At 40.2% G+C, this 25,867-nt stretch overlaps 2 protein-coding genes across 8 annotated transcripts in view; one reads left to right on the top strand and one right to left on the bottom strand.

The window, feature by feature from the left end:
• Positions 1-16,232, top strand: part of RAB1A (RAB1A, member RAS oncogene family) — a 29,124-nt gene extending 12,892 nt beyond the window's left edge. The window contains exons 2-6 of the mRNA XM_002927662.4: positions 2,853-2,925; positions 8,206-8,301; positions 12,293-12,388; positions 14,048-14,179; positions 14,408-16,232. Of these exons, the coding sequence (XP_002927708.1) occupies positions 2,853-2,925; positions 8,206-8,301; positions 12,293-12,388; positions 14,048-14,179; positions 14,408-14,605 (595 nt within the window). The 3' untranslated portion in view covers positions 14,606-16,232. The remainder of the gene's footprint in view (positions 1-2,852; positions 2,926-8,205; positions 8,302-12,292; positions 12,389-14,047; positions 14,180-14,407) is intronic.
• The window catches only part of CEP68 (centrosomal protein 68), a 35,661-nt gene continuing 16,816 nt past the window's right edge, over positions 7,023-25,867 (bottom strand). For 3 of the 7 annotated variants that reach the window (XM_019808378.2, XM_019808377.2, XM_019808382.2), the window contains 2 exons: positions 24,133-24,229; positions 14,759-20,844 (listed from right to left, as the gene is read on the bottom strand). In XM_019808378.2, the coding sequence (XP_019663937.1) occupies positions 20,534-20,844; positions 24,133-24,229 (408 nt within the window). In that variant the 3' untranslated portion in view covers positions 14,759-20,533. Of the gene's footprint in view, positions 7,050-14,758; positions 20,845-24,132; positions 24,230-25,867 lie in introns of those variants that run through there. The other 4 variants (XM_034659229.1, XM_034659230.1, XM_019808380.2 and 1 more) reach the window with 4 other exon arrangements.

The raw sequence follows: 25,867 nt of genomic DNA, 5'->3' as shown, positions 1-25,867 counted from the left end.
TTTTTCCCCTAGTTTTTGCCCAGAATGTTAATCAAGGATGGCTGTAGGTCTTCTTTAGATGTATCTCACAATGAAAGAGACCTGATAAAAAATGCAAAATTAAAATGTCCTGTGATCTTTTAGCACGTGCTTTGTAAAGGCACAATGCTAGATTTTGGAAGAGTAAGTTGGTTTATCTTCACACTCACAGACAGATATGTCAGACATAAAAGTGGGGAAAAATAGATTCCAGACTACTTAGGGGGAGAAAATATTCAGTGTCATAGTAAATTAGACATGAAAAAAGACTAGAGGAAGTTCTGGTTTGAGAACAGTGAATAGGATTTACTAGAAAATCTAAAGTAGAAGAGTGTTTATTACAGTTGTATCTATAGATTTCTGAACTAGAATAAACCAGTTCTTTCACTTAAGTCAAATTATATTGTAGACTGATCCAAGTTCTTGAGGAATAGAGGAAAAATACATTTAAAGTCTCACCATTTGCTATTACTCTTGACTCTATACCAGAATTCTCACCTTGTGCTCTCTAATAAGATTTGCATATTTCTGTCAATATTTTTGCTGTGTTCTGTTTTATAAATCATAGAGAAATATCTTGAAGCAGTCTCAAGTCTCTGAATTCTCTTGAACATTTGGAATATTAGTAATTTAGAAATAAGCTACTATAGTAGTGGGTAATTTTATTTTTATTATTATTTTTTTAGTGGTAGGTAATTTTAAATGTCCCAGTGCAAGTAACATGCTGTTGATCACACTCTCCAGGTATGTGTATTCAACAAGAGGAAGAAGTTTGTGAGATTAATTTTGTTTGCCATTCTCCTCCATGTTTCTTGTCATGTTAGTAATGCTGATGGTTTGGGAGAGAACAAAGTAGTCTTTAGAAATGATGATCTCGTTGCAGAGAAGAGTGCTTAACTGTTCATATTATTTATAATAGCTGTGAACCTTAAATTATCAGAAACTCATAAATTAAGTGTTTTAAAATAACACTGTAAAAGTTTAAAAGAATGATAATTAAAAAAATTGATTTTTAGACAATTGACTATTAATTTCATTTAACCGTAATGTAATTTGTAACACACTTATTAGCAAGCATTCCTGGTGGTTGTTGTTGTTGTTGTTTTTTCCCAGCCTTGTGGTTACTCTGAAATAGAGAAGTTGATCTTTAAGGTGATGAATGATACCTGAGGCACATTTGTGAGTTACAGTACAGCCAATTCAGGGGGTGTTTATTGAGTGTTTACTGGATGCTTGGCACAGTGCTCTGGGAGATTGGTAAATTCAGGGCATTTGTTGTGTCTGATTTGCTGTTAAAAGCAAAGTACCTGTAGTAGTATTAATGGTGAGATGATTCTTGCTAACTGTAATGTAAGTTGTTAACATGTACCATGTACTCATTGCCAGTGTTCAGTGTTCATCATTCTTAAGAATTTATTTAGTCTAAGGAGGGTGTCAGTACTAAAGTCAGTTAGCAGCTTTACTGGCTAATAAAAGTTGTTTGGTATTAGGTATTATTAAGGGTAAATTTTACAATTATTATCCCCTTCCCCTCCTTTTTTCTTTAGGATCTCAAACTGGAAAGGATGTTGGTTATTTAGTTCATCCTGTGCTTCAGTCCCCTTCTTAATGACTTGTTCAAAAGCTTCTTATTTCCTTTTGTGATTTTTATTTTGTTGCTGACAAGGGCATTTTGGATTTTTTTAATTCTTTTTTTTCAGATATAATTAGAACAATAAGTGTATTATGATAACTTGATAAAACTAGAAGAAATTTTTAAGTAATCTATATCACTGTGTAAACCTTGGTAGCAGTTGATGAATATCCACAGAGATAATCACTTCTGAAAGTTTTATGTCTTGCTTACATTTAAGTAATGATAATTGTCATCTAAATTTAAATTGTGAATGATACTTGGGTTTCATCTTAAGTTCAAGTACCATTTTTTTTAAATCACAAAGGACAAAACTGAACATCATGAATAGGTTTCCTTTAAAAATCTGTAAATTCTGGATTTTTGGGTCCTTTTGAAATTTCTTAAAAGAATACATAGCAGTGGTCCACGTTGAAATGGATCTGTGAGGGACTCCTTGGGAGGCCGTGGGCAGTATGTTGTCTTCAGGTCCAGGAAGGAATCCTGCTCCTGGAAGAAATCCCTGGGGATGGTTTTGGGTTGGGCCTGGCAGGGTAATGTACGTAAATAGAGCCTAGCTTTCAGTGTTTTCTGAAGAAAGCTATAATACAAACTTAAAAAGTTGGCAAAGTTGTATGTTTATGTAAACAGCATTTGATTTGACCGCATCTGTAGTCTGAAATATTTTTAATACAGGTTTTCAGAAGTTAAATGATCCTTTTTTTTTTTTTTTTAAATAGGGAGAATTCCAGGTAGATGCTAGGAAAGGATCGTAAAAGCCCCTTCATTGGAGGATTGCTATGAAATAGTGGGTCTGGTCTTGGAATTTGAAGGAGAGATTTTTGTTTCATTGGCAAGAACAATGGAAAGTTAACTCCCTGTATTATAATACTGCAGAGGAGTGGAATTTATCTAGCATAAGTCTCTTGGGCTCACCAAGAGTACACATTACTTATATTTTCTTTCATTCTTTCCTTGGAAGTAGAAGTTCATTAATCTCCAGAGATCATGGGTGGCATTGGTTATCTTACTTTTACTTAATTCTGTCATGTTCAATGATTTCATGAAAAGGGCTTCTGCTGTTGGTTGCAGTTTTGGCTTCTGAAGCCAATCATGGGCCTTTTAGAAGTCCTCAAGTGAACTGTTATTGGCTATATTTTTGTTGTAGAACTTACAGTGCAGTTTGCTTTTTATTAATGTGATCTTCTTTTTCTTTTTGCAGTGATTATTTATTCAAGTTACTTCTGATTGGCGACTCTGGGGTTGGAAAATCTTGCCTCCTTCTTAGGTTTGCAGTAAGTTGAAATTGAAATGCCTTTAAAGAAATTGATGCTGTGTGTGTTAAGTAGGTAGACAAAGGATTAAACGATATTATTCAGAATAAAGTAGTTCTTCCAGAATTTATATATTTAAAAGCCTCCAGGTGTACATTCCCAGTGAGATCTTGGACTCTTAAGTAGAAGAAATGCTGTTGCTTATTAAAACAAATTCAGCAGGGGCGCCTGGGTGGCACAGTGGTTAAGTGTCTGCCTTCGGCTCAGGGCGTGATCCCAGTGTTACAGGATCGAGCCCCACATCAGGCTCCTCCGCTATGAGCCTGCTGCTTCCTCTCCCACTCCCCCTGCTTGTGTTCCCTCTCTCGCTGGCTGTCTCTATCTCTGTCGAATAAATAAAATCTTTAAAAAAAAAAAATTCAGCAAAGCATGATAATAAAGTTAGAATGTTTAATACTCTTGGTAGAGTTCAAATAGCTAGCCTGTGTTTAAATGACTTGATGAAAAATGAATCTTCCAGTAAAATTTTAGTAGAAGAAAAAGCAGGGCCTGGTACAAACTTTTTTTTTTTTTTGACAATGGCATAGCGTTTTATATGCTGCACTTCACGAACAGGTATATAACTTTAAACCTACTGAATAGAATCCACAGTCTCCTTCATAGTCTTTATCTGCCTTCAAATTTAGCATGTTTTCCTTCTCACTGTCTAGGTCATTGGTTCTCAGAGTGTGGACCAAAGACCCTTGGGGATCATCAAGACTTTCTCAGAGGGTCCATGAGATTAAAACTTTTATCCTAATAATACTAAGCCATTAGTATTTACTAAGTAAGTACTTAGTACTAAGAAGACAAAAGACATTTGCCTTTTTCACTGTGTTGACATCTGCTCTGATGATGCACATGCAGTGGTGGGTGAAACTGCTGGTGCCTCACACCACTTACGGCAGTGCTAAGTGCCACCCTGTACTCAGAGTCATGGTATTTACCTGTATGGATTCACGGGGCGGGGGGAGGTTTCACTTAAGAATGTCTGATAGAGAACAGTAAAAATGATTAATTTTTAAAAATCTTGATCCTTGAGTATTCTTTTTTAAGTGTTCTGTGTGAAAAAAATGAGTACATATAAAGCACTTGTACTGCAGACTGAAGTGTGTTGATTGTCTTGAGGTAGATAAAAGCACTTATATAGTTTGAGTTGTGAGCTTTTTTTCATTTTTTAAATTTGTTTCTTTTTCTTTTTCCTTGAAAGAACAACTGACAAACGGTAGTATGTAGAATTTGGTGGTATTGGGCAGACATTTTCTCAAATGAACTGAGACTCATTTCAAGGAAAATATCTGATAGCATTTGCTATCTGTAATAAAATTCAAGCTTTCAAGGGAAAATTAGAAGTTAAGAAAACTTAAAATTCACCACTGTGAGCTTGATACCATGTCGAATACTTACTATGACTTTCTGATGAGTGACTGTATTAATATCATTTAAAAAAATATATAATTTTTTAAAAGATTTTATTTATTTATTTGACAGAACGCAAGAGAGCACAAGCAGGGAGAGCAGCAGAGGGAGAGGGAGGAACAGGCTGTCATCTGAGCAGGGGTCCTGATGCAGGCTTGATCCCAGGACCATGGGATCATGACCTGAGCCGAAGGCAGACACTGAACTGGCTGAGCCACCCAGGCGCCCCTAAAAGATTTATAACTTTATTATATGTAACAGCTAGCGAAAATAAAGGAGCTACTAGAATAAAACATAGGTGGCTCTTTAATCTTGTGTGAAAATATTTTCTAACATGGAAACATATCAGGAAAGAAAGGAATGTTAAATTTGATTGCATTAACATTAAGCGCATGAAAATGTTAGAAAACACAATACTAGCACAAAATAAATATATATGAATATATATAATATATATGTAATAAATATATATATATTATCAATATATAAAGCACACTACATACTAAGTAAGAAAAGGATGTTTGTCCTAATGGAAATATGGGCAAATAAACGAACCGGCAGTTCACAAAAGAAAAAATACAAATGGACAATAAATATGAAAAGTTCAATTTTATTTGTAAGTAAAGGACTTTAAAACTAGGTAGTACTTAATTTTTATTAAATTGGCAGATACTAAAATCAAGAATCATCCGTATATTAAATCAGCAATGTAGGTATGTGGGAAGAATGTGGCTTCTCTTGATGAAAATGGTTACAGCTTGAGGTGTCTGTGTTTCAAAGAAAATCCTCCTTGGGATACTTGTTGATCCAAGTCACAGGTCTTCGGTACTGCCTACCTACTCAGGAGAATTGCTGAGGAAGCATTTAAAAAATACTGATTCCCGGGCCCCTAGAATAGAGATGAGCTGCACAAGGTATTATAAAGAAGTGTAAAAGCTTTGGGAGCACAGAGGGAAGAACCTCTAACTATTGGCCAAAGAATTAAAGAATGTTTGGATAGTCAGTATTGCCTGAGCTCAGAATCCAAGAATGAATAAAAATTGTGACCTAGGGACCGAGGATTAGGAGGTATGCAGAAAGAAATGTTGAAAATTTGGACAGAAGGAAGAGAATGTGCAGTGGCTCAGAGGCATGCAAGCAAGGCGTATTTAGGAACTTAATAAGAATTCTAGCAAAGCATTTATAGTATTTCCAACAAAGTACCTGTCATGTGGGAGTGCTAAGTAAATGTTTATTGCACTCATTTTGCTCTCCATCCACTTTCTGTCATACCTGTTACTTATTAGGCACTCATTTATAAAGAAAAAGAAATAAGATTTAAAAAAAATAAATGCCTAGTAATGGCGACCAGCATTTTGTCAAATTGCATGTAAAGCATTCGATGCTTTAAAAAAATCCTTTTACCCAGTGATTCTGCATGTGCATAAATGTTAATATATGAGGAAGTCAACATGGCTACCTCTAGCCACTTGGAACTCTGACACATTTTACAATTTTCTTAGATCTTTTTTGTTTTAATTCCACGTACACATTACATTCATGTTATGGAGACTTGCCCACACTGTTTCATTTCTTCCCTTTCTCTTTTTTGGAGTGTGGTAATATCAACGCCATATGTGTCATTTCACTCCTATATATACTTCAGTATGCATTTCTAAAAACTGGACATTTTGGGGACACCTGGCTGGCTCAGTTGGTGGAACACGTGACTCTTGATCTCTGGGTTGTGAGTTCAGGCCTCAAGCTGCTTGTGATTACTTAAAATCTTTAAAAAATAAATAAAAACTGGACTTTTTCTAATAAAATAACAGTGCCATTGTCAGCTAACAAAATAAATTTTGCTGATTGTCTCAGAAGTGTGGTATCACGGTTGGAATCAGGATTCACACATGGTCTATACATTCCATTTGGTTGTTTGCTGCTTAATTTCTTAATCTAGAGTTTTTCCAACTTTTTTATTTATCTATTTTTCATGTCTTTTACTTTTTGCAGAATCTGGGCAGTTGTCATATAGATCCAACATTTTAGATTTGTCACTTTGCTTCTTTGTGGTGACTTTAAACTTGTTCTTTTATCCCTTCTGTTACTGTAATTGGAAACCCCAGAACTGTGCTGTTCTAATGGTAGCTACTAGCCAGCCCCACATGGCTATTTAAATTCAAATTAATTAAATTTGAATAAAATTTAAAATTTAGTTCCTTATTTTCACTAGCTATTGGTTACTGTATTGACTAGCACAGTTTATAGAACCTTTCCATCATCAAAGAAAGTTCTGTTTGATAGTTAATAGATTTAGGCCCATCTTTGTTGGCAGAGTACTTGCTAGGTGCTGCTTTGTGTTGGCTAAGATTATTCAGTGGGTTTAGGTGGTGATAACCTAAAGTGAAAAAAAAGTTAAAAAACTTAAAAAAAAGTTTCACTTAAAAAAAAAGTTTTGTTTCCATTCTGAATGTCATAACAGATACTTGAGGAAAACAGGTGTAATTTTAAAAGTTTATCATTGAGTTAAACATTGTTCACACAAGGGGCGCCTGGGTGGCACAGCGGTTGAGCGTCTGCCTTCGGCTCAGGGCGTGATCCCAGAGTCCTGGGATCGAGCCCCACATCAGGCTCCTCTGCTATGAGCCTGCTTCTTCCTCTCCCACTCCTCCTGCTTGTGTTCCCTCTCTCACTGGCTGTCTCTATCTCTGTCAAATAAATAAATAAAATCTTTAAAAAAAAAAAAAAAAAACATTGTTCACACAAAAACTTGTGCACAGATGTTCATAGCAGCATTATTCATAGCCAAAAAGTGAAAACAACCCAATGTCCATCAGCTGATGGATAACAAAATGTGGTCTATCCACACAACTATTATTCAGCCGTAAAAAGGAACGAAGTACTGGTACATGCTATAACATGAATGAGCCTTGAAAACTTTATGCTGAGTGAAAGAAGCCAGATGCAAAAGTCCACATCCATTCACATGTAATGCCCAGAATATGCAAAACCGTAGGGACAGAAATTGCATTAGTAGTGGTTTCTGGGGTCGAAGGGGAGATGAGGAAATGGAGAGTGACTGCTCTTGGGAACCCCGTTTCCTTTCGGGGTGATAACAGTGTTCTGCAATTAAATAATGGTGACGGTTGCACAACCTTGGGAATATACTAAAAACTGAGTTGTGCACTTTAAAAAAGTGAATTTGATGGTATGTGTATTATATTTCAATTTTTAAAAGTCATAGCTAGGAAGTAAAATTGACTTCTAAGAAACTGGAAGAGAATGACATGAGCATTCCTTTGCGGTGAATACATTGGATGGAGGGGTCAGGAGAGCAAGAGTTTTGCTGATTAGCAATTAGAAAAATCATTTGTAATCATTGAAAATATGAAGCCTTTTTCGATATGATGTACGTAAAGAATTTGCCTAGAGATATTTGGTAAAATTAAAGAACAGCTATTGAGAAAATCCTAAGAAGAAACTGCTATTAGCGTATTGTAATCAGAACATGAACTGAGGGGCGCCTGGGTGGCACAGCGGTTAAGCTTCTGCCTTCGGCTCAGGGCGTGATCCCGGCGTTCTGGGATCGAGCCCCACATCAGGCTCCTCTGCTATGAGCCTGCTTCTTCCTCTCCCACTCCCCCTGCTTGTGTTCTCTCTCTCGCTGGCTGTCTCTATCTCTGTCAAATAAATAAAAAATCTTTAAAAAAAAAAAAAAAAACATGAACTGAGTACTGGGGTGGGATGAAGTAGCTGTTCTTAACATGTTATGGCTTATAAACTTTATCAACTTTGTAGATAAAAGTTGACATTATTTTTTCTGTTGAACATTAATTTTATTTGTTGACTTTTTTTTCCCTTCAGGATGATACATATACAGAAAGCTACATCAGCACAATTGGTGTGGATTTCAAAATAAGAACTATAGAGTTAGATGGGAAAACAATCAAGCTTCAAATAGTAAGTCATTTTTAGACTAGAATTTATTTTGGTAATTACTTTGGTAAATTTAAAATGTATTGTTACTTTTTAACATGCTAAAATTTAAAGGATCTTAAGAATCACGTACCTCTGATAGAATGGTAGAATAAGAATTGCTTAGATTAAAAATGTTTTCTCTAAGATTATCTTCCTCGTTGAATTTTCTGTTCATAAAGAAATATACATTGTAAGTCATATTTGGTCCTAGTTCTTTTTCTTGTGCTTTTATCAGTGGTGGGGAGGAGGTCTCACTTGAAGTTTACCTTGTCTTAATAATGAAAGTAGATTGAGCATTTCCTGATGTCTTTTACTGTGCTGAATACCGTGGAACATTAAAAGGAACATTAGGAGAGGGTTTTCATATGTGGTTAGTTGAAGAGTTTTATTTAGTTCTTTTGTATTTATTTGATTCTGTGTACCAACTCTGTAGAAACAGAATTTTATTGGAAAGGAACTTAGCTTTTCTAACATGTTTTACAGCTCAGAAAACTAATGCCAAGAGATTTAATGATTTGCCCACAGGTACTGGCAGAACCAAGTAACTTACAGCTTGCTTTCTTCAGTATTTTTGTGTCCCTGTGCCTTCCTAGCCCCGTTATCCATTCCTTCCATCCCCAACCCTGAATTAGAAACAGGCAATTGTAGTAGTTCAGTTGTATCACCTTTATATGGGTTTGGGCATTATGAGTGTGGACATATCATTGATCTTTAAAAACTAACTTCTGGGTTTCTTTTGGTATTGACTCTTCATACAAGGTAACAGAAAACCAGCAACTGCTAGGAGTTCTGGACTTGGAGTCAGAAAATTTTGATTTGTTATCTTCACTCTAGTATTTACTAGTTAGAGAGTCATGTGTTTGACTTACTTGAGCCTTTTTCGTGGGACTCCATTTCTTATCTCTAAAATGACTGTGATGATACTTGATTTACTAACTTACAAGGTAGTTGTGAGAACCAAGCCAGTAGCTCTGTGTATGTGGATACGATGATGTATGTGAAAGCCTGTTGTAAATTTTTGGGCATTGTATAAATGTTCCTGGTGATGTGACATACCCAAATAAATGGATGCTTGACAGTTTTTTTGTTTTTTTAGTTGCTCCCTTTTCTCATCGGTCATTGATAAGGAAAAAGAAGGTACATTACAAAAGAACTGTGGATTTCAATACAAGTGAACATACTTGACACTACAAATTAGGACTTGCAGGGATATAGTTATCAGAGATAGCTTACTACTTTCATCCAGTGAACAGATTATTTTCCATATTGATTTTTCCCATTATATGTAGAGTGTCAACTTTATACTTGGTACCACAAAGAATATTGCAAAAAAAGATGTACCCAGCTGTCTAACGTAATTACTGATGTGAAATGATTATATTATGTGTGATCATTGAGCTCATAAGATTTGAGTGTATATTTGTGAAACATCCATTTATTGTTACTTTCTTGTGGCTGGAAGGCATCTTACAGGTTAGTCATTCAGTCTTCCTTTCATCTTCAGTAGGAATTCCCCTTTGCTATCTGGTGCCTTTTTTTGAACACTTCTGGGAAGTTCATCATTTTTCAAAGCAGCTAGTTCCATTTATAAATAACTTCTGATTGTTAATTCTTTATATTGAGCTGAAGCCAGTTTCCTTTAATTTCTCTTATTCCTCTGCTTTTCGGAGCCGCCTAAACACGATTAATTCATTTCAGTTGGCAGCCTGCCCTTTAGATTGATCTTATCACAACCTTCTACCTCTGAAGTTAGTCATTCCTTTCTGGAAGCATGTTTCCAGAACCTTTGACAATTTGGGTCACTCTCGCACATTGTAGGAGTGACTTTTATTAGAATGTAATTCCTAAAATCAAATACGAGATAGAGTCCAGCCAGTGTGGACTACATGGGGTAAATTTTCTCGATTTGGACTTTGAATTTTTTTTCCACCCCTGTACTTCAGGATTCATGCCCTTTTCTCATAATTAATCCATTCAAAGATAGATACGTTATAGAGATGAAGGAAAGAGAGCCCCCATAGGAAGAGAGTCCATTTCAGTGGGAGAGATGAAGATGGAAAAATCAGTTACCCTGTGATTACGAGGGGTAGTGAGAATTAGATACAAAGGGTGATCAGTTAGAGAGGAAAGTACTGTTAGGATGAAAAGTCACAGGAGTTTTCAGAGCGGCAAGGAGACATCAGAGATTTTACTCTTTGGATGCCTTTGCTTAGTCATCTACAATTATTTGTTAGCGTTTATTCAGAAACAGTTTCTTCCTTTTCTTTGTGAAAGGGGTTGGTGGGTGGAGAAGGGAACTGATATTTTATGGAGCAGCTTCTATAATCAGGGTAGGCATTTTACAAACATGAGTTCATTTAAACCCCTTTAGCAGTTCAATAAGGGGAGTGATGCCTAGATCTATAGTTGAGGAAACTGTTAGGTACTCTGCCTAGTGTTAAATAACCAGGAATGTAGGTTTGCTGTTCTGAAGTCAGGTTGCTTCTCCCCTGATACCCTGAAAGACTTTGAGGCTCCTCGCTTATATACAGTAGATCTGAATAGTCCTCTGCGCTAAAGGGTAATGAAGCTTAGTGACTTGGTTGGTTGTTTGCTTTAGATTAACAGTTGTTAACATTTTACCTTATTTGCTTCATTCTTTTTTTCCCTGCAGCATGCTAAATTACAGACATTATTTTACTCCCAGAATACTTTAGCGTACAGCTCTATTTTACTGTGTAACCACCATTTTCACATCTAACAAAATTGACACTAATGCCATAATATTCTCTTAATATCCAGTCTGTATTCAGATTTCCCCCAAATTGCAACTTGTGTTTAACACTCCTTTGTGGGCTGGGTCTTTAAAAAAAAAAAAGGAGTGGTTTCACTGGGTGTTCCTGAATTAGTTTTGCCCTTTCAGGTGTTAGTGGGGATCAATGTCAAGTTGATGGATATATTCCAAAACTTTACAATTCCTCCCTTTAAAGGCTGTTGGGATTGTTGGCTGGCCAGGTCCATGGACTCTTGGTCTTAGCATTGTGAGTTTGAGCCCTACGTTAGGTGTGGAGATCACTCGAAAATAAAATCTTTAATTTAAAAAGAAAAAAAAAAAAAGGCTGTTGCTCTTTAATCTCTGTCTGAGGCATGGAGTCCATGCTTTGTTTTTTTAATGGTAACTATTAAGTAACTATTGTGCTATTTCCCCATCAGTGTTATGCTTTACCAGTCTCTCTTAGTGGGGTAGGTAGCTATTCTAATTACGCAAATATTTTTAAGAAGTCATTGACTAGGAGTAATTTAAACAAAATTCTCATTCTCCTTAAAACCAAGGCTTTTTAAATCTAACAGTTGAGTTTGCCTCTTGATGTTTTTAACAATATTTTTTTAAAAACCCAGAATTTTAATGTAACAACATAAGCATTTGTTTTCATTGCTAGAGCCTATATGGTTGAAGTCTGGTAAATGGCTCTTAAAATGAGTTTTATAAAAGTATATAGAATCATCTTTACATTTTTTTTCCTAGGACTGAGATAGTATCTCTTACTGAGATGGTTAAAGTGCTATCTTGACTAGTAGTTATCTGAATTAGGTCCTTTCAGTGCCTGTGCTAGCAAGTGATTCTGTCTTAGTTGTCAAAGTACAGCAGCTTTCCTAGTCAAGCCAGCCTGTCTCTTCTGCATTCATGCTGAATGCCTTGCACAATGCTAAGGGCTGTAGGGAATATGAAAAATTATGATATAGTTTCTGACTCAAAGAGCTTATGGGGAGCATCACAGCAAGCTAATTTATAGGCAGTACCTTCTCTGAATCTTCAGGAATTTGGCATTTATCATGCAATTTAGGAGTGTGAGCATTGAGGGTTAGTGTTTCCATGTCCAATCTTCTTAATCTCCAAAACTATATAAATTTTAAACTGTTCTCCTTTTTCCTGCCCTTTCCTCCAACTCGTATTTAATGGAATTGTTTGGGTTTCTTGATTGTTTTATAACAGTGGGACACAGCAGGCCAAGAAAGATTTCGAACAATCACCTCCAGTTATTACAGAGGAGCCCATGGCATCATAGTTGTGTATGATGTGACAGATCAGGTAAGTTCCAGGAGGAAATTGTGCTACTCTGATGAAGTAGGAAGTTACTATTTGGTAAATATCAGATTCTTTGACTTTGCATATTTGGCATCAGTATGGCAGACTACTTTGTCCCCTCCCAAATATAAATGAGTCACGTTAAAAAACATTTAAAGCAGTACTCTTTTTAAAACCAGGTACATTGATATTTTTCTTCCCTCCATCATTTGGATATCTAATAAATTGGCCAACCAAAATGTTATATTATTTTCCTTTAGTAAATAGGAAATTTAGTAATTGGTTTTACATTTGCTTTCAAGAGACTCTGCTTATATTTATTGTCAGCCAGACTTTTTGATCATTTTGGCAAGAGTTCTTAGGGAGCTGTGGATTGTTTAGTGTGTATACTGTGTTCTTGGTGGGAAGTATTAGCAGGAATTTGTTAGTAATTAGACCTCTTAGTTCCCAAAAGTGAGATTAGAGGTCTCTGCCTATGGAGGATGTGGTTCAGAGATAGGATGAGCTGTAGGAAGATTTTTAAGAGGACAATGAGGGGGCACCTGGATGGCTCAGTCTGTTGAGCGATCGACTCTTGGTTTCAGCTCAGGCTCAGGTTGTGATGTTGGCATCCTGGGATCAAGCCCCCAAATGGGGCTCCACGCTCACCAGGGAGTCTGTGTCCTCTCCCCGTCCCTCCTCCCGTGTGAGCGCGCTTTCTCTAAAAAATCTTACTTAAGATTAGCTGTTGAAAGAATGTAGGGGGCGTATAGAGAGAGTGTGAAGATGGTGGTCCAGGGGCCATGAATGTTCTTTTGAGCAGAAGGAAAATTTCAGGGTCCTTTTTTTTCTATCAAAGAACGAAAGATAAACTGAATATTGGAATTTATTTTTCTTGTGGCAAATGTTAAATCTCACCTCAACTATGAAATCATAGCTAATGAGGAGATGACTAGAATCATAGACTGTAGTCAGTGCCATTAGAAGTATTGGGTGAGTGATGTCGACAGGAGGAAAAAATGATGCTAATTTTAAAAATCTCAGGTCATTACCATGAGAATGACCTTAAGTATGAAAATTTCCTTCCCTAAATATGTGTGTGGAAAAGGAAAAAAGCATCTTAATAATTTAATAATATCTTTTGATATCTCTAGTATTGTAACATTTAGGTAGGCACTTTTGTTCATAAACCAACATTTTATCCGGTTTCAAAAACCAGGTTTTTAGAGGTGTGTTTAAATTGCATATTCCAGGGGCATGTGGGTGGCTCAGTCAGTTAAGCCTGTGTCTTCAGCTCAGGTCATGGTCCTGGGGTCCTAGGGTCCTGGGATTGAGTCCTGCATCAGGCTCCCTGCTCAGCAGGGAGTCTCTTCCCTCACCCTGCTGCTCTCCCTGCTTGTGCTCGCTCTTTTAAATAAATAAAATCTTTAATTTGAGCTGTAGTTTAATGATGAACTGTATTTCCTTCCCTTAAGCCTTCAAATTCTAATCTCTTTTCATGTAGGTATGGATAGTCATTTTAATACATCACTTCACTTCCTTCCCAGCACTGTAGTTATTATTTTGTAGCTAGAGTTGTCTCACTGGTTCTTCTTAGGCTAAGAAAGACCTTTGGTTTTTACTTGCTTCTTTAGAGCAGTTGTGTCCAGAACTGTATGATCATTCTTAAAAATGTCTTCTTAGGAGTCCTTCAATAATGTTAAACAGTGGCTGCAAGAAATAGACCGTTACGCCAGTGAAAACGTCAACAAGTTGTTGGTAGGGAACAAATGTGATCTGACCACAAAGAAAGTAGTAGACTACACAACAGCAAAGGTACGTTTCAAGTTTGATTTTCAAACTGAATGTGAAGGTGTTCGGTTTGGATGATGTGTGGGTATGGAGTCACCCAACAGCCCCAACCAGCTTACAGCCTTTACAGTCCGTGCAGTGTCCGTTTGGATTTGGTAAACTCAGTCTGTCCTCACTCTCCATTTCAGATGATAGAAATGCACTAAGTGGGAAAAAATTTTCAGTGTTAATTAAGCCTTACTGTTCTCTTAGGAATTTGCTGATTCCCTTGGAATTCCATTTTTGGAAACCAGTGCTAAGAACGCAACGAATGTAGAACAGTCTTTCATGACGATGGCAGCTGAGATTAAAAAGCGAATGGGTCCTGGAGCAACAGCGGGTGGTGCAGAGAAATCCAATGTGAAAATTCAGAGCACTCCAGTCAAGCAGTCAGGTGGAGGTTGCTGCTAAAATTTGCCTCCGTCCTTCTCTCACAGCAATGAATTTGCAATCTGAACCCAAGTGAAAAAACAAAATTGCCTGAATTGTACTGTATGTAGCTGCACTACAACAGATTCTTACCGTCTCCACAAAGGTCAGAGATTGTAAATGGTCAATACTGACTTTTTTTTTATTCCCTTGACTCAAGACAGCTAACTTCATTTTCAGAACTGTTTTAAACCTTTGTGTGCTGGTTTATAAAATAATGTGTGTAATCCTTGTTGCTTTCCTGATACCAGACTGTTTCCCGTGGTTGGTTAGAATATATTTTGTTTTGATGTTTATATTGGCATGTTTAGATGTCAGGTTTAGTCTTCTGAAGATGAAGTTCAGCCATTTTGTATCAAACAGCACAACCAGTGTCTGTCACTTTCCATGCATAAAGTTTAGTGAGATGTTATATGTAAGATCTGATTTGCTAGTTCTTCCTTGTAGAGTTATAAACGGAAAGATTACACTATCTGATTAATAGTTTCTTCATACTCTGCATATAATTTGTGGCTGCAGAATATTGTAATTTGTTGCACACTATGTAACAAAACAACTGAAGATATGTTTAATAAATATTGTACTTATTGGAAGTAATATCAAACTGTATGGTGATAAGTATTGTTTTAATTTTTATGGTTAAAGGGAAATAGAGCCTTGCATTATACTCAAAACAGCCATTTGTGTGTGCAACCAGGGCACCGTAGACCTATCTTAGAGCAGCATCCAATATGCTTTCCAGATAATATACCCAGTAAATGACCTAGGGAGGCTTCTCTGCTGCATAGGGATTTAACCAAGCTTAGTGGTTCAGGGAGACTAAGTTGTACGGAAAACAAGTTTAGATATGCTATCTAGTCTATTATCTCTGGTCCTTCTCTAAAACCATTTGAAATGGCTTCATCAATCAACATTTTGTTAATTCTTTTGTGGTAGAGGTGGAAAGCAGCACACCTTTCCTAATTGGCAAGTGATCAGACTAATGCGTGTGGTGATATTGTTTCTTCCATGCTCTGAGTCACATGTCAACTATTTTATCCTCCACCATTGTATAATTTAGGTTGGAGGAGAGTTAAAGCATTAAAGTAGAAAGCAGGAAATTTACTGTTGATTGCCCTAATTTTAGGAATTATATCCCTAAAAATTAACTGAAAACACAAATGCTAGGTGGGAATGATAAATGAGAAAAATGTATTTATTTCAGTGGAATTTTGCACATGTGAAAATTTTGTTAAATAGGACCTTAAAGAGCCTAAGGTTTGTTTTTATTGTGGGAAACAAAAATCTTTTGCTAACGATGACATTTTGAGGTGACAGAAGTCAGAGATTATTTCCTTGGGGTTGAAACAGCAGCCAAAACATTCTCTACTTAGGCGCTTGGGATGTGGCTGTTGACAGCACGTTTTATGGTGGGATCTTTAATCCAGTGAAAAAATTTAAACTAAAAACAAGCCAAAAATGATAGGTTTCTTTATTTTCACTAAACAGGCAATTGAAATACATGGTACAAAAATAAGGGGTAAGATTATTGTAAAATGAAATGGACAGAATATTCAATTTAATTTTCCATCTATGAGAATTTCACAATAAAATCATAGTTTACTTTGTATTATAGATGTGCTTGTTGGATCTATTCATCCTCACATAAGGCAACTGAAAATCCCTCAAGTTACCAAGAGTTATTTGCGTGAAGATTTTTTTTTTTTGATGCTTCAAAGGTTTGGTTTTTGCCTACAGTATGTAGAGGGAAAGAATTCAGAAACTATTTTCTAAAGTAGATGAATGCTACAGATACTAGCGTGATGCCATGCACTTCAGTTTTATACAGCAAGTTGTTCAACGGGCAGCTTATTGGTGAGTTAACAAGAACGAACATTACATGAATTTAAGATGTAAGCATATTTACACACTTACTTAGTTTTGAAAATCTAGTGTTCTTTCCCCCATGGCAGTCAAGACTCAGGCTTACTGCAGGATGTTTCAGCATGCTTCCCTATTTGCTTTTTTGCATATGACAATAAATGCAGTTTTGAAAAAAATAAAATATATTCCCATTTCTACCCCCATTTTCAAGTACGAACACTTCAAGCTACTATGGGCTTTAATTTGTTCACTTAATAAGGGGAATTCCCACGTCATATTTTAATATCTGTGGCTGCCATAAATTAGCTTACGTAAGTGAAGTGTTCTGAGCCTGGGTGGTCGCAGTCTCTGGGAAATCCTAGTAGAATGATAGCCACTCTGATCTGAGCAGGAACTTCCTGTTCTTTGACTTCTGAAATTTCCTTTAGCATACATGTTGTCATTGCAGCATATTTGACATCATCCCTTCTTTATGTTCCCTTTGAAGCCTCAAAACAGCCCTGTTTTGATACTGTCTGTCTCCTATTTGCAGATGAGCCTAGCCATGGAGCTGCAACTCGAACCCAGGTCTTAGTACTACCACTTCCCTGTGGACTTCGATTCTGTTTATTTACAGGGACTACTAGGAAATTTTACTACAGGTGAACTTGGGATATCATAACTACTGTTATATCCACGTAAGCCACTGCTGTCCTTAAGGTGAATGTGCACTAGCCATGGTGCAGGGGCCCGCCAGGCTGTCTGCCTGTAACCTGGCTGTTGTGCTCATGGACACGTTGCTGGCAGCATCTTCCTAGGCTGAAACCATTTCAGCTGGTTTTAAGGGTGGTCTTGAACTCCTTACACTACTACTAAAGATAGAATTAACTGTTGTGTTGAAAACCCAGTGGCATTCACAGGTAGGTCCAGAGTACCCTCAGTCTCACCTTATTTCAAAGGAGATAAACAAAAATATCTTAGATCATCTCTGAGTAAAGTAATACCTTCTTGGGAAACAAGGTACTCCGAAATAAAATACTCTGAAAATCCTGTCCATTGAAGCTGGTAATTATTAGGCTGGATGGGAACAGAATGGCATATTCAGCATTCACTTGCTGTAACACTGGCCAAGTTTGTTTCCCTAGGGTTGCCGTCTTCGGGTTTTTTGTGAATAGAAACAGGTCTATCAAATACTAGCAAATAAATGGGTTTAACGCCTGTAACAGTAGAAAGGCTATCCTGTAAAAGTAGAAAGGCATGTACCAATTTATAGCCATATCAAAGAGAAGGTGAAATAGATCAATTTAAGAACAAGGCCATTAGGCATTTTTAAAGCATTTGTAGGTTTTTAAGAATATTTTAAGTATGTAATTACTTGCTCTGGAGGTGTTTTGTTTTGTCCTTTCTAAATCTCACAATGGAACCACGATTAATACGGAGATGGCAGAATCAAAATACATAGTTGAATTCTGATCATGCCCTTGCTCGTTGGTACATCATACCATAGCAGTAAGCACTTGAAAGAGTGCATTTTATATAGTTTACTTTTGTAGTTAATCTTTAAATATTAGAATTTAACAGCTGCTTTTCCCAGTGACGATAAAGTCAGATTTTAAAGCAGAAAAGTCACATTTAATAATAGGACTTCAAGTTTATATGGAGGTAAATGAGATGGTATTATGATTATGTGGCCCCATAACTAAAGTCCTAAACTTTTTTTAATAGATTTTATTTATTTATTTATTTGACAGAGATAGAGATGGCCAGCGAGAGAGGGAACACAAGCAGGGGGAGTGGGAGAGGAAGAAGCAGGCTCATAGCAGAGGAGCCTGATGTGGGGCTCGATCCCATAACGCCGGATCACGCCCTGAGCCAAAGGCAGATGCTCAACCGCTGTGCCACCCAGGCACCCCTAAAGTCCTAAACTTTTAAAGACGGTAATTTTGTATTAAATGTTTTATTCTGAGGGGATGTCAGAAGTCTGCTTATGAGAATAATTGTTCCCAATGTCACCTTCTTTAGGTTCAAGATGACTTGTTCATTTCTCTTTATAAACATGAGATCTTCCTTTCTTAAGAACCCTCCTCAAATGAGAATCTGGAAGGAGTTTGAAAAAAGATCTCTCAGTGCTTATCTCACATATATTTAAGTGTGAAGAATCCTTTTCTGAAGCCTTATTAGCCCACTCTAATACTAGAAACACATGCTTTCCTCCTTCCATGTTCACTTATGGCACAAGAGATTTTTTAAAGGTCTTTTTTTGCTTTTTTGCAGAATCTGTGGTTCTCAGCAATAGCTAAAAACATTTTGCTTTAAAAAGATCCACAGGCTATATGTTTTTTTTCCTATCAAGGTACATGTCACTCCCAAGCAATGAAGAATTTCCCTTTCTTTTCTTCACTACTGACAGCCTTAGTTTCTGGAGTTAACCAGGCTGCATGACCCCATCCATGCCCTTCTCTTCCCTGATCTTGGACTACTCTTCCAAGGGAGAGTAGGAATGGACGAATGCGTCCTCCTAGAGGTACCCTTAAGGTGTGGATAATCAGGCCATAGTCCTACGGAAGCTCAGTGGCAGTTCCCTTAGTCCCTAACGCATTTTCCTTTACTGTATTACTTAGGCAGGCAGAGGGAGCCCTACTAAACCCTGAAGATAACTTGAAAGGTTCCTAACAGCCAAAAATAATTTGTTCAAAACTCTGTTAATTTGGAGATTTAAAGACTCTTCTAAAATCTTCAAGAGGGATTTATAAACCTAAGCTTAATTTTATAAAAAGACCCAAGTTCCTGGCCAATGATTCATGTTTTTCAGTCTCTTGGGTCTTCTGGTATGCCTTAGAATACCAAGTTTCTGGTACCTTCTCTCTCATGTGAACCTTCTTTAAAGTATCTCAGCAGGTAGACTATTTTAGGAGCTCTGTTCTTCTTAACTGGATTTTGGGGGGGTGGGTGTGTGAAAGACCTGTAAGTCTTATTAGCATTATTTTATCAGAAACTGCAAAGCTATATGCTTTTGTAGAGAAGCACCAAAAGGAAAACCTCAGTTTGGAAGGATTCATTTTAAATAACGGTAGTAACTCAACAGCCCTTACTTCAGGGAAGAGAAAGGCATTTTAAAGCTAATACATTACGGTTAAGTTTCCCCCTTGATTTCAGTGTTAATTGGTCCTACAAGGGCTTCCTGAAAGTTTCCCACCAGCCAGGTTTTAGTCGACAGATTACATATCTGCTTGAGAAGATGCCTGAAAGAGAAAGAGAAACCTTTTTTTTGCAGGCAGAATGCTGCAGAGGAAGAAATGACAACAACAATCACTGTATTCATTTTAGAACTGAAACAACTATTGCTCAGATTTCTTTGAGGCAAGTATGGGGACTTCCTCCTCTTGACATACCTTGATTTCATTCTTTACATTCTCTTGGCTACAGTGAATTGTCACCGAGAACGTTTGTGAATTAAGCACCGCATTTTGGTTGTGGGAGAGGAAGTTTCAGAGAAAGTATGGTCTAGTTGTGGAATCGTACAGAATGTTGGGCAGTGGTGATCCCCCCAATGGGCACCAGCCCTCTGCTCTCTTAGCTCCTCTTCCCAATCATTCCCTGTTCGACTTTCCCAAAGATCAAAAGAAAGTTGTACTGTTAAGTCTCTAAGGCATGTTACCCCCAAATATCCCCCTAGCCCTTTCTGGAAGGGAGTTTGCAGAGATCGTTGCTGGGAAGGCAGGGGTGGGGACCCATCAGTAACTGAGTCTCTGTGGGCACTTGGTACTGTCGAGTTGCTTGAAGATGGAGCACCAAGGGAGCTGAACAAGAAAAGCCTACAGAACAGGCAGCCTAACAGTGGCCCAAACTGGAGAAGCTTCCATTAGAGGAGTTTTGCCACTTGTCTTGAAGGGGTGGAGGTGGAGGGACTGCCACAGAAGTGCGAGCACAGGGCACCCTAGTCCTCAAGCAGGCAGCAAGCGTGAAAGGAAGTCCTGGAAAGCACCGAAGCGAGCCAGCTCACCACAGGAAGACCCCCAACCTTCTTCCTGGCAATCGTAGCATCTCTCTTTTTCAGTGTGTCTTCTCCTAGCATTTCATTTGTTCCAGTAACTCTTGGTTCAACAAGCTTCTAAGAAGTAGCCAACTGTTAGAGCAGGAGCTCTGTACCCTAATCTGGCACTGGGGTCCAAGGACAGATTTTCTTCTCATGGGCTGCCTACTTACCAGGCTCATCCCCTTCACATCAGTGCTCTTGTGTGCCACTGGCGTGTTGTCAGGGATGAGGGTGCAGCCAGCCAGCATGTCCAGAGAAGCCAAGATAGCGTCATAGAGGCGATCTGCATGGCTCTCCAGCTCACTGGGCTGCTTCGAGATCCTCCCGAGGACATCCTTTAACACTAACAAATGAGGTTCAAGGCAATTAGGCCAAAAAAAACCCCCAAGACAAAAACACAACATGTACTTATGTTTTCTAAAGAATCATAGAAGGGTGTAGCATTTTATACAAAATAGTAACATGGCAATAGTTTCAGGATGTCCGCGCTCTTTAACGACAGTGACACTCCAGGGACTGCTGTTGCACTGGAGGATCTATATTAACTTCTGACTAGAGCTGAAAGAATTTCACTGGCTCCACTTCGGATTTACATAATTCATAACAAGGCGCAGAAGCACGGTGCTCTGGTGACTGGTGTTACCTGGCTTTTAGAGTTAAGACACCAGGCACACCCAGATCCTACGGGGCAGGCCTAGATGAAACAAAACAATATGCCAAGATTAGGACATGAGGTCCTGCTGTCAGGTCCTAACAGCTTGTTGGCTGGGGAGCTGGTACTCAGCGTGTGTACAGGTAGCCTGGTAATGTATTCGGGAATGCTTGTGAGCCCTTTTTTGTGGGTCCTCAAGGAACAGACTTCAAAAGAAAATGATCTGAAAGCAGGCTAAGACGAGCTTAGTGGGGCCAGGATTTCCTCCCGCAGGCCAAGTGGTCATTTGAGGAAGGGAAGGACTAGGTTCAGAGTGCATCACACACAGCAGGCTTGTTTTTCTCTTAAAAACCTTATTTCCTTTGTTAAACACAAAGGCTGTGTTAGCTTCCTGAGCCTTTATCAGCTGTGTTAACACTCCCTCCAGTTTCCTGCTACAGCTGCAACAGCTGCCAGCGCGGAAGGGAAAGGGGAAGCTGCCTATCTGCAGAGGATGCGGATGGCGGGGCGGCTGTGGGGCAATCAGCTCCAGCTCTAGGGAGGCCGCAGCATCGCGGCGCCATGTGGCCAGAGCCCCGCTGTGCAGCAGGGTGCACCGGCAGCGCCCGTATTCTCCTGTCCATGTTAACCGGCCCCGGCTCAGTCCTGTGTGTTTGTCAGTGGAATTCGGGGTAACTTTAATTTTTTGTTTCTGAACTTCTATTTTAGGATGTTAGAATATTTAGTTGGGGCCAAGTAAAAGGAAAGCTAGGCGTGAGAAAGAAATCTTTCCCAGCCAGACTTTCACACTGTCATTGAATTGAATACTACATACATACAGGAGCCTGGTTCAGCTTCATGCCAATAGGTTCCAGCCCTGTGATTCAGCTGAATTTGGAGTTTGGGTACGGGAGAGGACTGGCAACACGTGCACCAGAGCAGCTGGGCCAGCACCCAGTGAGAAAGACAGCCCTCCACAGGGAGGCCTCTGACAGTAGGCAGAGACAGACATTTTGGAGGGGGAATGAATTTGGTTCTTGTCCCTATGGTTCTGCTTACGACTGGGGAAGAAAGCGGGCTGCGAAGCTGGGTAGGGGTGTGTGCGCTCAGGCTCTAGCCACGCTGGCAGTGAGCCCTGGAGAGAGCTGAGACACTCGTGCATCTAGCTGGACCCTGTGAAGGTCAAGGGGAACGTGTGATCTTCACATAACACCCAAGTTCCTGGTTAGTCCAAGCAGAGGATGGGAGGGGCAGTGTGTCAGTCTCAAAGGGCCTGCCTGGGTACATACCTGAAAATCACGGGAACCCCACATGCCTCATTTTGAGACAAGGGTAAAGGGGGATGTTCCTATTCCAGATTAAGCACTGAGAAGTATTACTGGGTTGGTTGTTGAATGAGCGTCAAAGAACCTGTAGTTTTTAAGAGGCCCATTGTTACAAGTGGCCTCTGGGCAGAGTTTCCTGGTATGGAGCTCCTTCCCTTCCGTTCAGGCCCCTGCACCTCCAGACACAGCAGCAGGCCCGTCAGCAGCAAGGGGCTAGACAGGCTGCCACCGCTTGTATGGTCTAAGGCAAATTCACAACTCTGGGGGGAGAGTAATAATAGCATCCATCTCAAGACTGTGATTAAATGGGGAAAAAAATCCTGTATGTTAACTGCTGCCTGCAGTGCCTGGCTCATGGTGTTCAGTATAACACGGATGTAATTCAAGCAGCAGAGGAGCTTGATGTACTGAATTTCTGCCCCAGTGAAACCCAAAAAACCCTAGTGCAAGCACCAAAACAAAGGCCTCCTGAGGGCAGGGGATTGCCAAGGGCTCCCATAATTCGCACTGGATAATCACTGCCCTGCTAAAAAGCCTTCAGTGGCTGGCTCCCTGTCCCATTGAAATCCCTCCGCCTGTTCACAGTTCTCAACCCTGGTCGTTTTTCATCCCAGGGGATGTCTGGCAACGTCTGGAGAGATCTTGGGCTGTCACTACTGGAGAGGAGGCGAAGGTGCTACTGGCATCTAATGGGTGAAGGCCAGGGGTGTTGTCAACATCCTGCACCGCAGATGACAGCCCTCCTCCCAGAGCGCTATGTGGCCCACAGTGTGGCGACTGCCCAGGCTGAGCAGCTCTGCTCTAGGCCACCTCGCTCGCATGCACGCAGCGCTTCTGGTCGCGACAGCGCCGCCTCACTGCCTCTCAAGCCCCGGGGTCCTGCACAGCTTTGCTTCTGCGGTTTCCAGCAGAAGCCCCACCTCACTCCAAAACTGAGGCAGAACATAGACGGGATCTTCTAGCCCTTGCTTGTCTTACAGGAAACCAGGAGCTGCTCTTGGCAATCCATCGGTTCTTTGCTTTAACCTAGCACCCTCCGAGCTCATCCTCCATTTCCCGTCTGCCCACAGCAAGGACAGCTCCGATCGTAAATCCCTGCACTCTGCATGCTTGGGTGTACTCTCGAAGTCTGTGATTTTCCCTTTTCTTAAGTTGGGAACCCATCCTGCAAAATGAACTCCAGCCTTTCCCCTCTCATCAGCGCGCATCTTCCTTCAGTCCATTCCCTTAGAATGGACTGCTCTCAAATACCCAAATGGATACTTCCTCAGAGCAGAACACCAAGCAGATAACCAGAGACGGGTTCAGCCTGTTCAGCTGGGAAAGGAGGGGCACCCCTGAGGGCTCCCTACTGTGAATATCCTATCAGAGAGCCAAGGACGCCTGGATGAAAACCAGGATTCCTGCGCAGGTCAGCACCAGGGGAAGGCCAAAGAGTGTCGTCCTTGCAGGCTTGACTCTGCTTACCTTTCAGCGACCAGCTCGCTGTGTGGCTGCAGGGGCAGGGACGAGGTGAGGGCTGGCGGGCAGCCATCAAAGTCTCGGGCAGTGGGTGAGCCGGGGGATGGGGGGAGGCTCTTGCTCTACTGGGTCCTTACCGGTGACCCTGTGGCCCCTGGACCTGCTGCTGAGAGGGACCGCGTGCCGGCTCGTTTCAAGACTTCAGGCAGCTCACCTGGGGTGTTATCCAGCAGGCACTGAAGAAGACTCTCCCCTTTCTGTAAGACGCTCTCCGTCAGGGACTGGTGTTCATCTATATCTTTCTTAAATTGCTTAAAGCGTATCAGAAAAGAAAGAAAAAAGCTTTGTTACTATTGTTTTGTAAAACTTAAAATGATCCTTTGTGGAGTAGCTCAGTTCCTCTGTAACCTGGAAGACAAACCCACCCAATCTTCAGAATTCCCCAAGTAAACAATACATTAGTTTCACTTGACTTAGTTTGAGCCCAAAGTAAATACGGACTCAATCCTTTTTTGTTTACAATTGGACAAAAGAAGAGTTTTCTTTTCCCTGACAGAGCCTGGTTCATGAACAGCTTGGAGTCAGGGTTTCTTTCTGCCGTACCTCACAGGGCTTTCTTTAAACCCACAAGGCTATGGGATTCTCAGAACACAGTCTTCTATTCTAACAAACCTGTTAAGAACCACGAGAGGGGGGCCCCCACCCACTTCTTCCCTCAGTGTCCTGCTCTGTGCAGACCTCGGGCCTTGGGAAGGCATCAGGGAAGCTGTGAGTGGGTGCCAAGCCTTGCAGTTGTTTTTGATGTTCCTTTAGCTGCTAAGATGTGTCAAGTCAAATCCATGATGGCCTTTAGTACAGGGTTCAGAACTTGGTGGTTCACATTCTGGAGTCAGAATTTTACTCTTGGATTGAACTATATTCCTGTCTTTAGTTTTCCTTTGCCCTAATACCTGTACTTATTATTTTATTCTTTAGTATTTTCTGTAGCTCATATGCTGCTGTAAACCCAGTGCTAAGACAAAATATGAGACAGAGTCACAGCTGACAATATGTGAAATACACACACACACGCTTGTATGAGCTATCATCTAAGCAGGGGTCAAGGTAGCTCACACGTACGCATGGGGCATGTACCAGTCTGTGTTGGGAAGGAGCTGCCAGCCGTCCCACTTCATGACACAACTGTGTGGGTGACACAAGAGGGCTAGTCTTCACTGACTTGTGAGGGTAACTCCCAGCTCAGATCTCAGTTCTACCCACAAAGCAAGAAAGCTGCTCTGACTAGCCTGCAACTTGAGGCAGAGAAGGACAGAGTGAGCGATAAAATGGAGGGAATGGACTTGTTCTATTTGGCACCTGCTTTGATGGGGATGAGGCTGAGGCACTCTGGAGACATCACCCAGATATTCTGAGGGAACTTCCAGATTATTTCCCCTCCCCACAGTGGTACTGCTCCTGAGCCCCCAAGGGGTGCTCAGCTCTGCACACGCACTCGGAAGCTACACAGAGGACCCTGTCACACTCAGCCTTCTCCTTCCTCAAGCATATTCTGGGTGAGGCCCTCAGGGCAGCCTCTCTACACACAGCAGGGAACAGCACTCCCACTAAGGTACAACAGCTGGCCCAGCCAGGCGAGGCCCCGCCCCAAACTGTAGTTGGTGCCGTGCTGGAAAACAGGTCCTCTCCTGCCAGGGTGCGGGAGGCGCTGGGGGTGTGGTGCTCCGGCTTAGGCACAGATAAATCATAGCCGCCTCTAAAGACACTTGGCTAGGTTATAGAAATTCAAAGAACTGTCGCAGAAAACCCTTTCTAGACTAGCCTCACAGGCTCAGACCCCACAGACTACCTCTGCTCCTTCGAAAGAGGTTAGAAATGCTTGGCCAACCAGACATGCCAGAGGTCTGTGGGTAGTGCAGTCAAGGTTAATGTTATACTTAGGGTAACTGTGT

This window comes from Ailuropoda melanoleuca, chromosome 4, assembly GCF_002007445.2.
Source record: "Ailuropoda melanoleuca isolate Jingjing chromosome 4, ASM200744v2, whole genome shotgun sequence".
NCBI lineage: Eukaryota > Metazoa > Chordata > Mammalia > Carnivora > Ursidae > Ailuropoda > Ailuropoda melanoleuca.
Note: the sequence above shows the minus strand (reverse complement) of the source record. Positions and strands in the feature narration are given on the sequence as shown.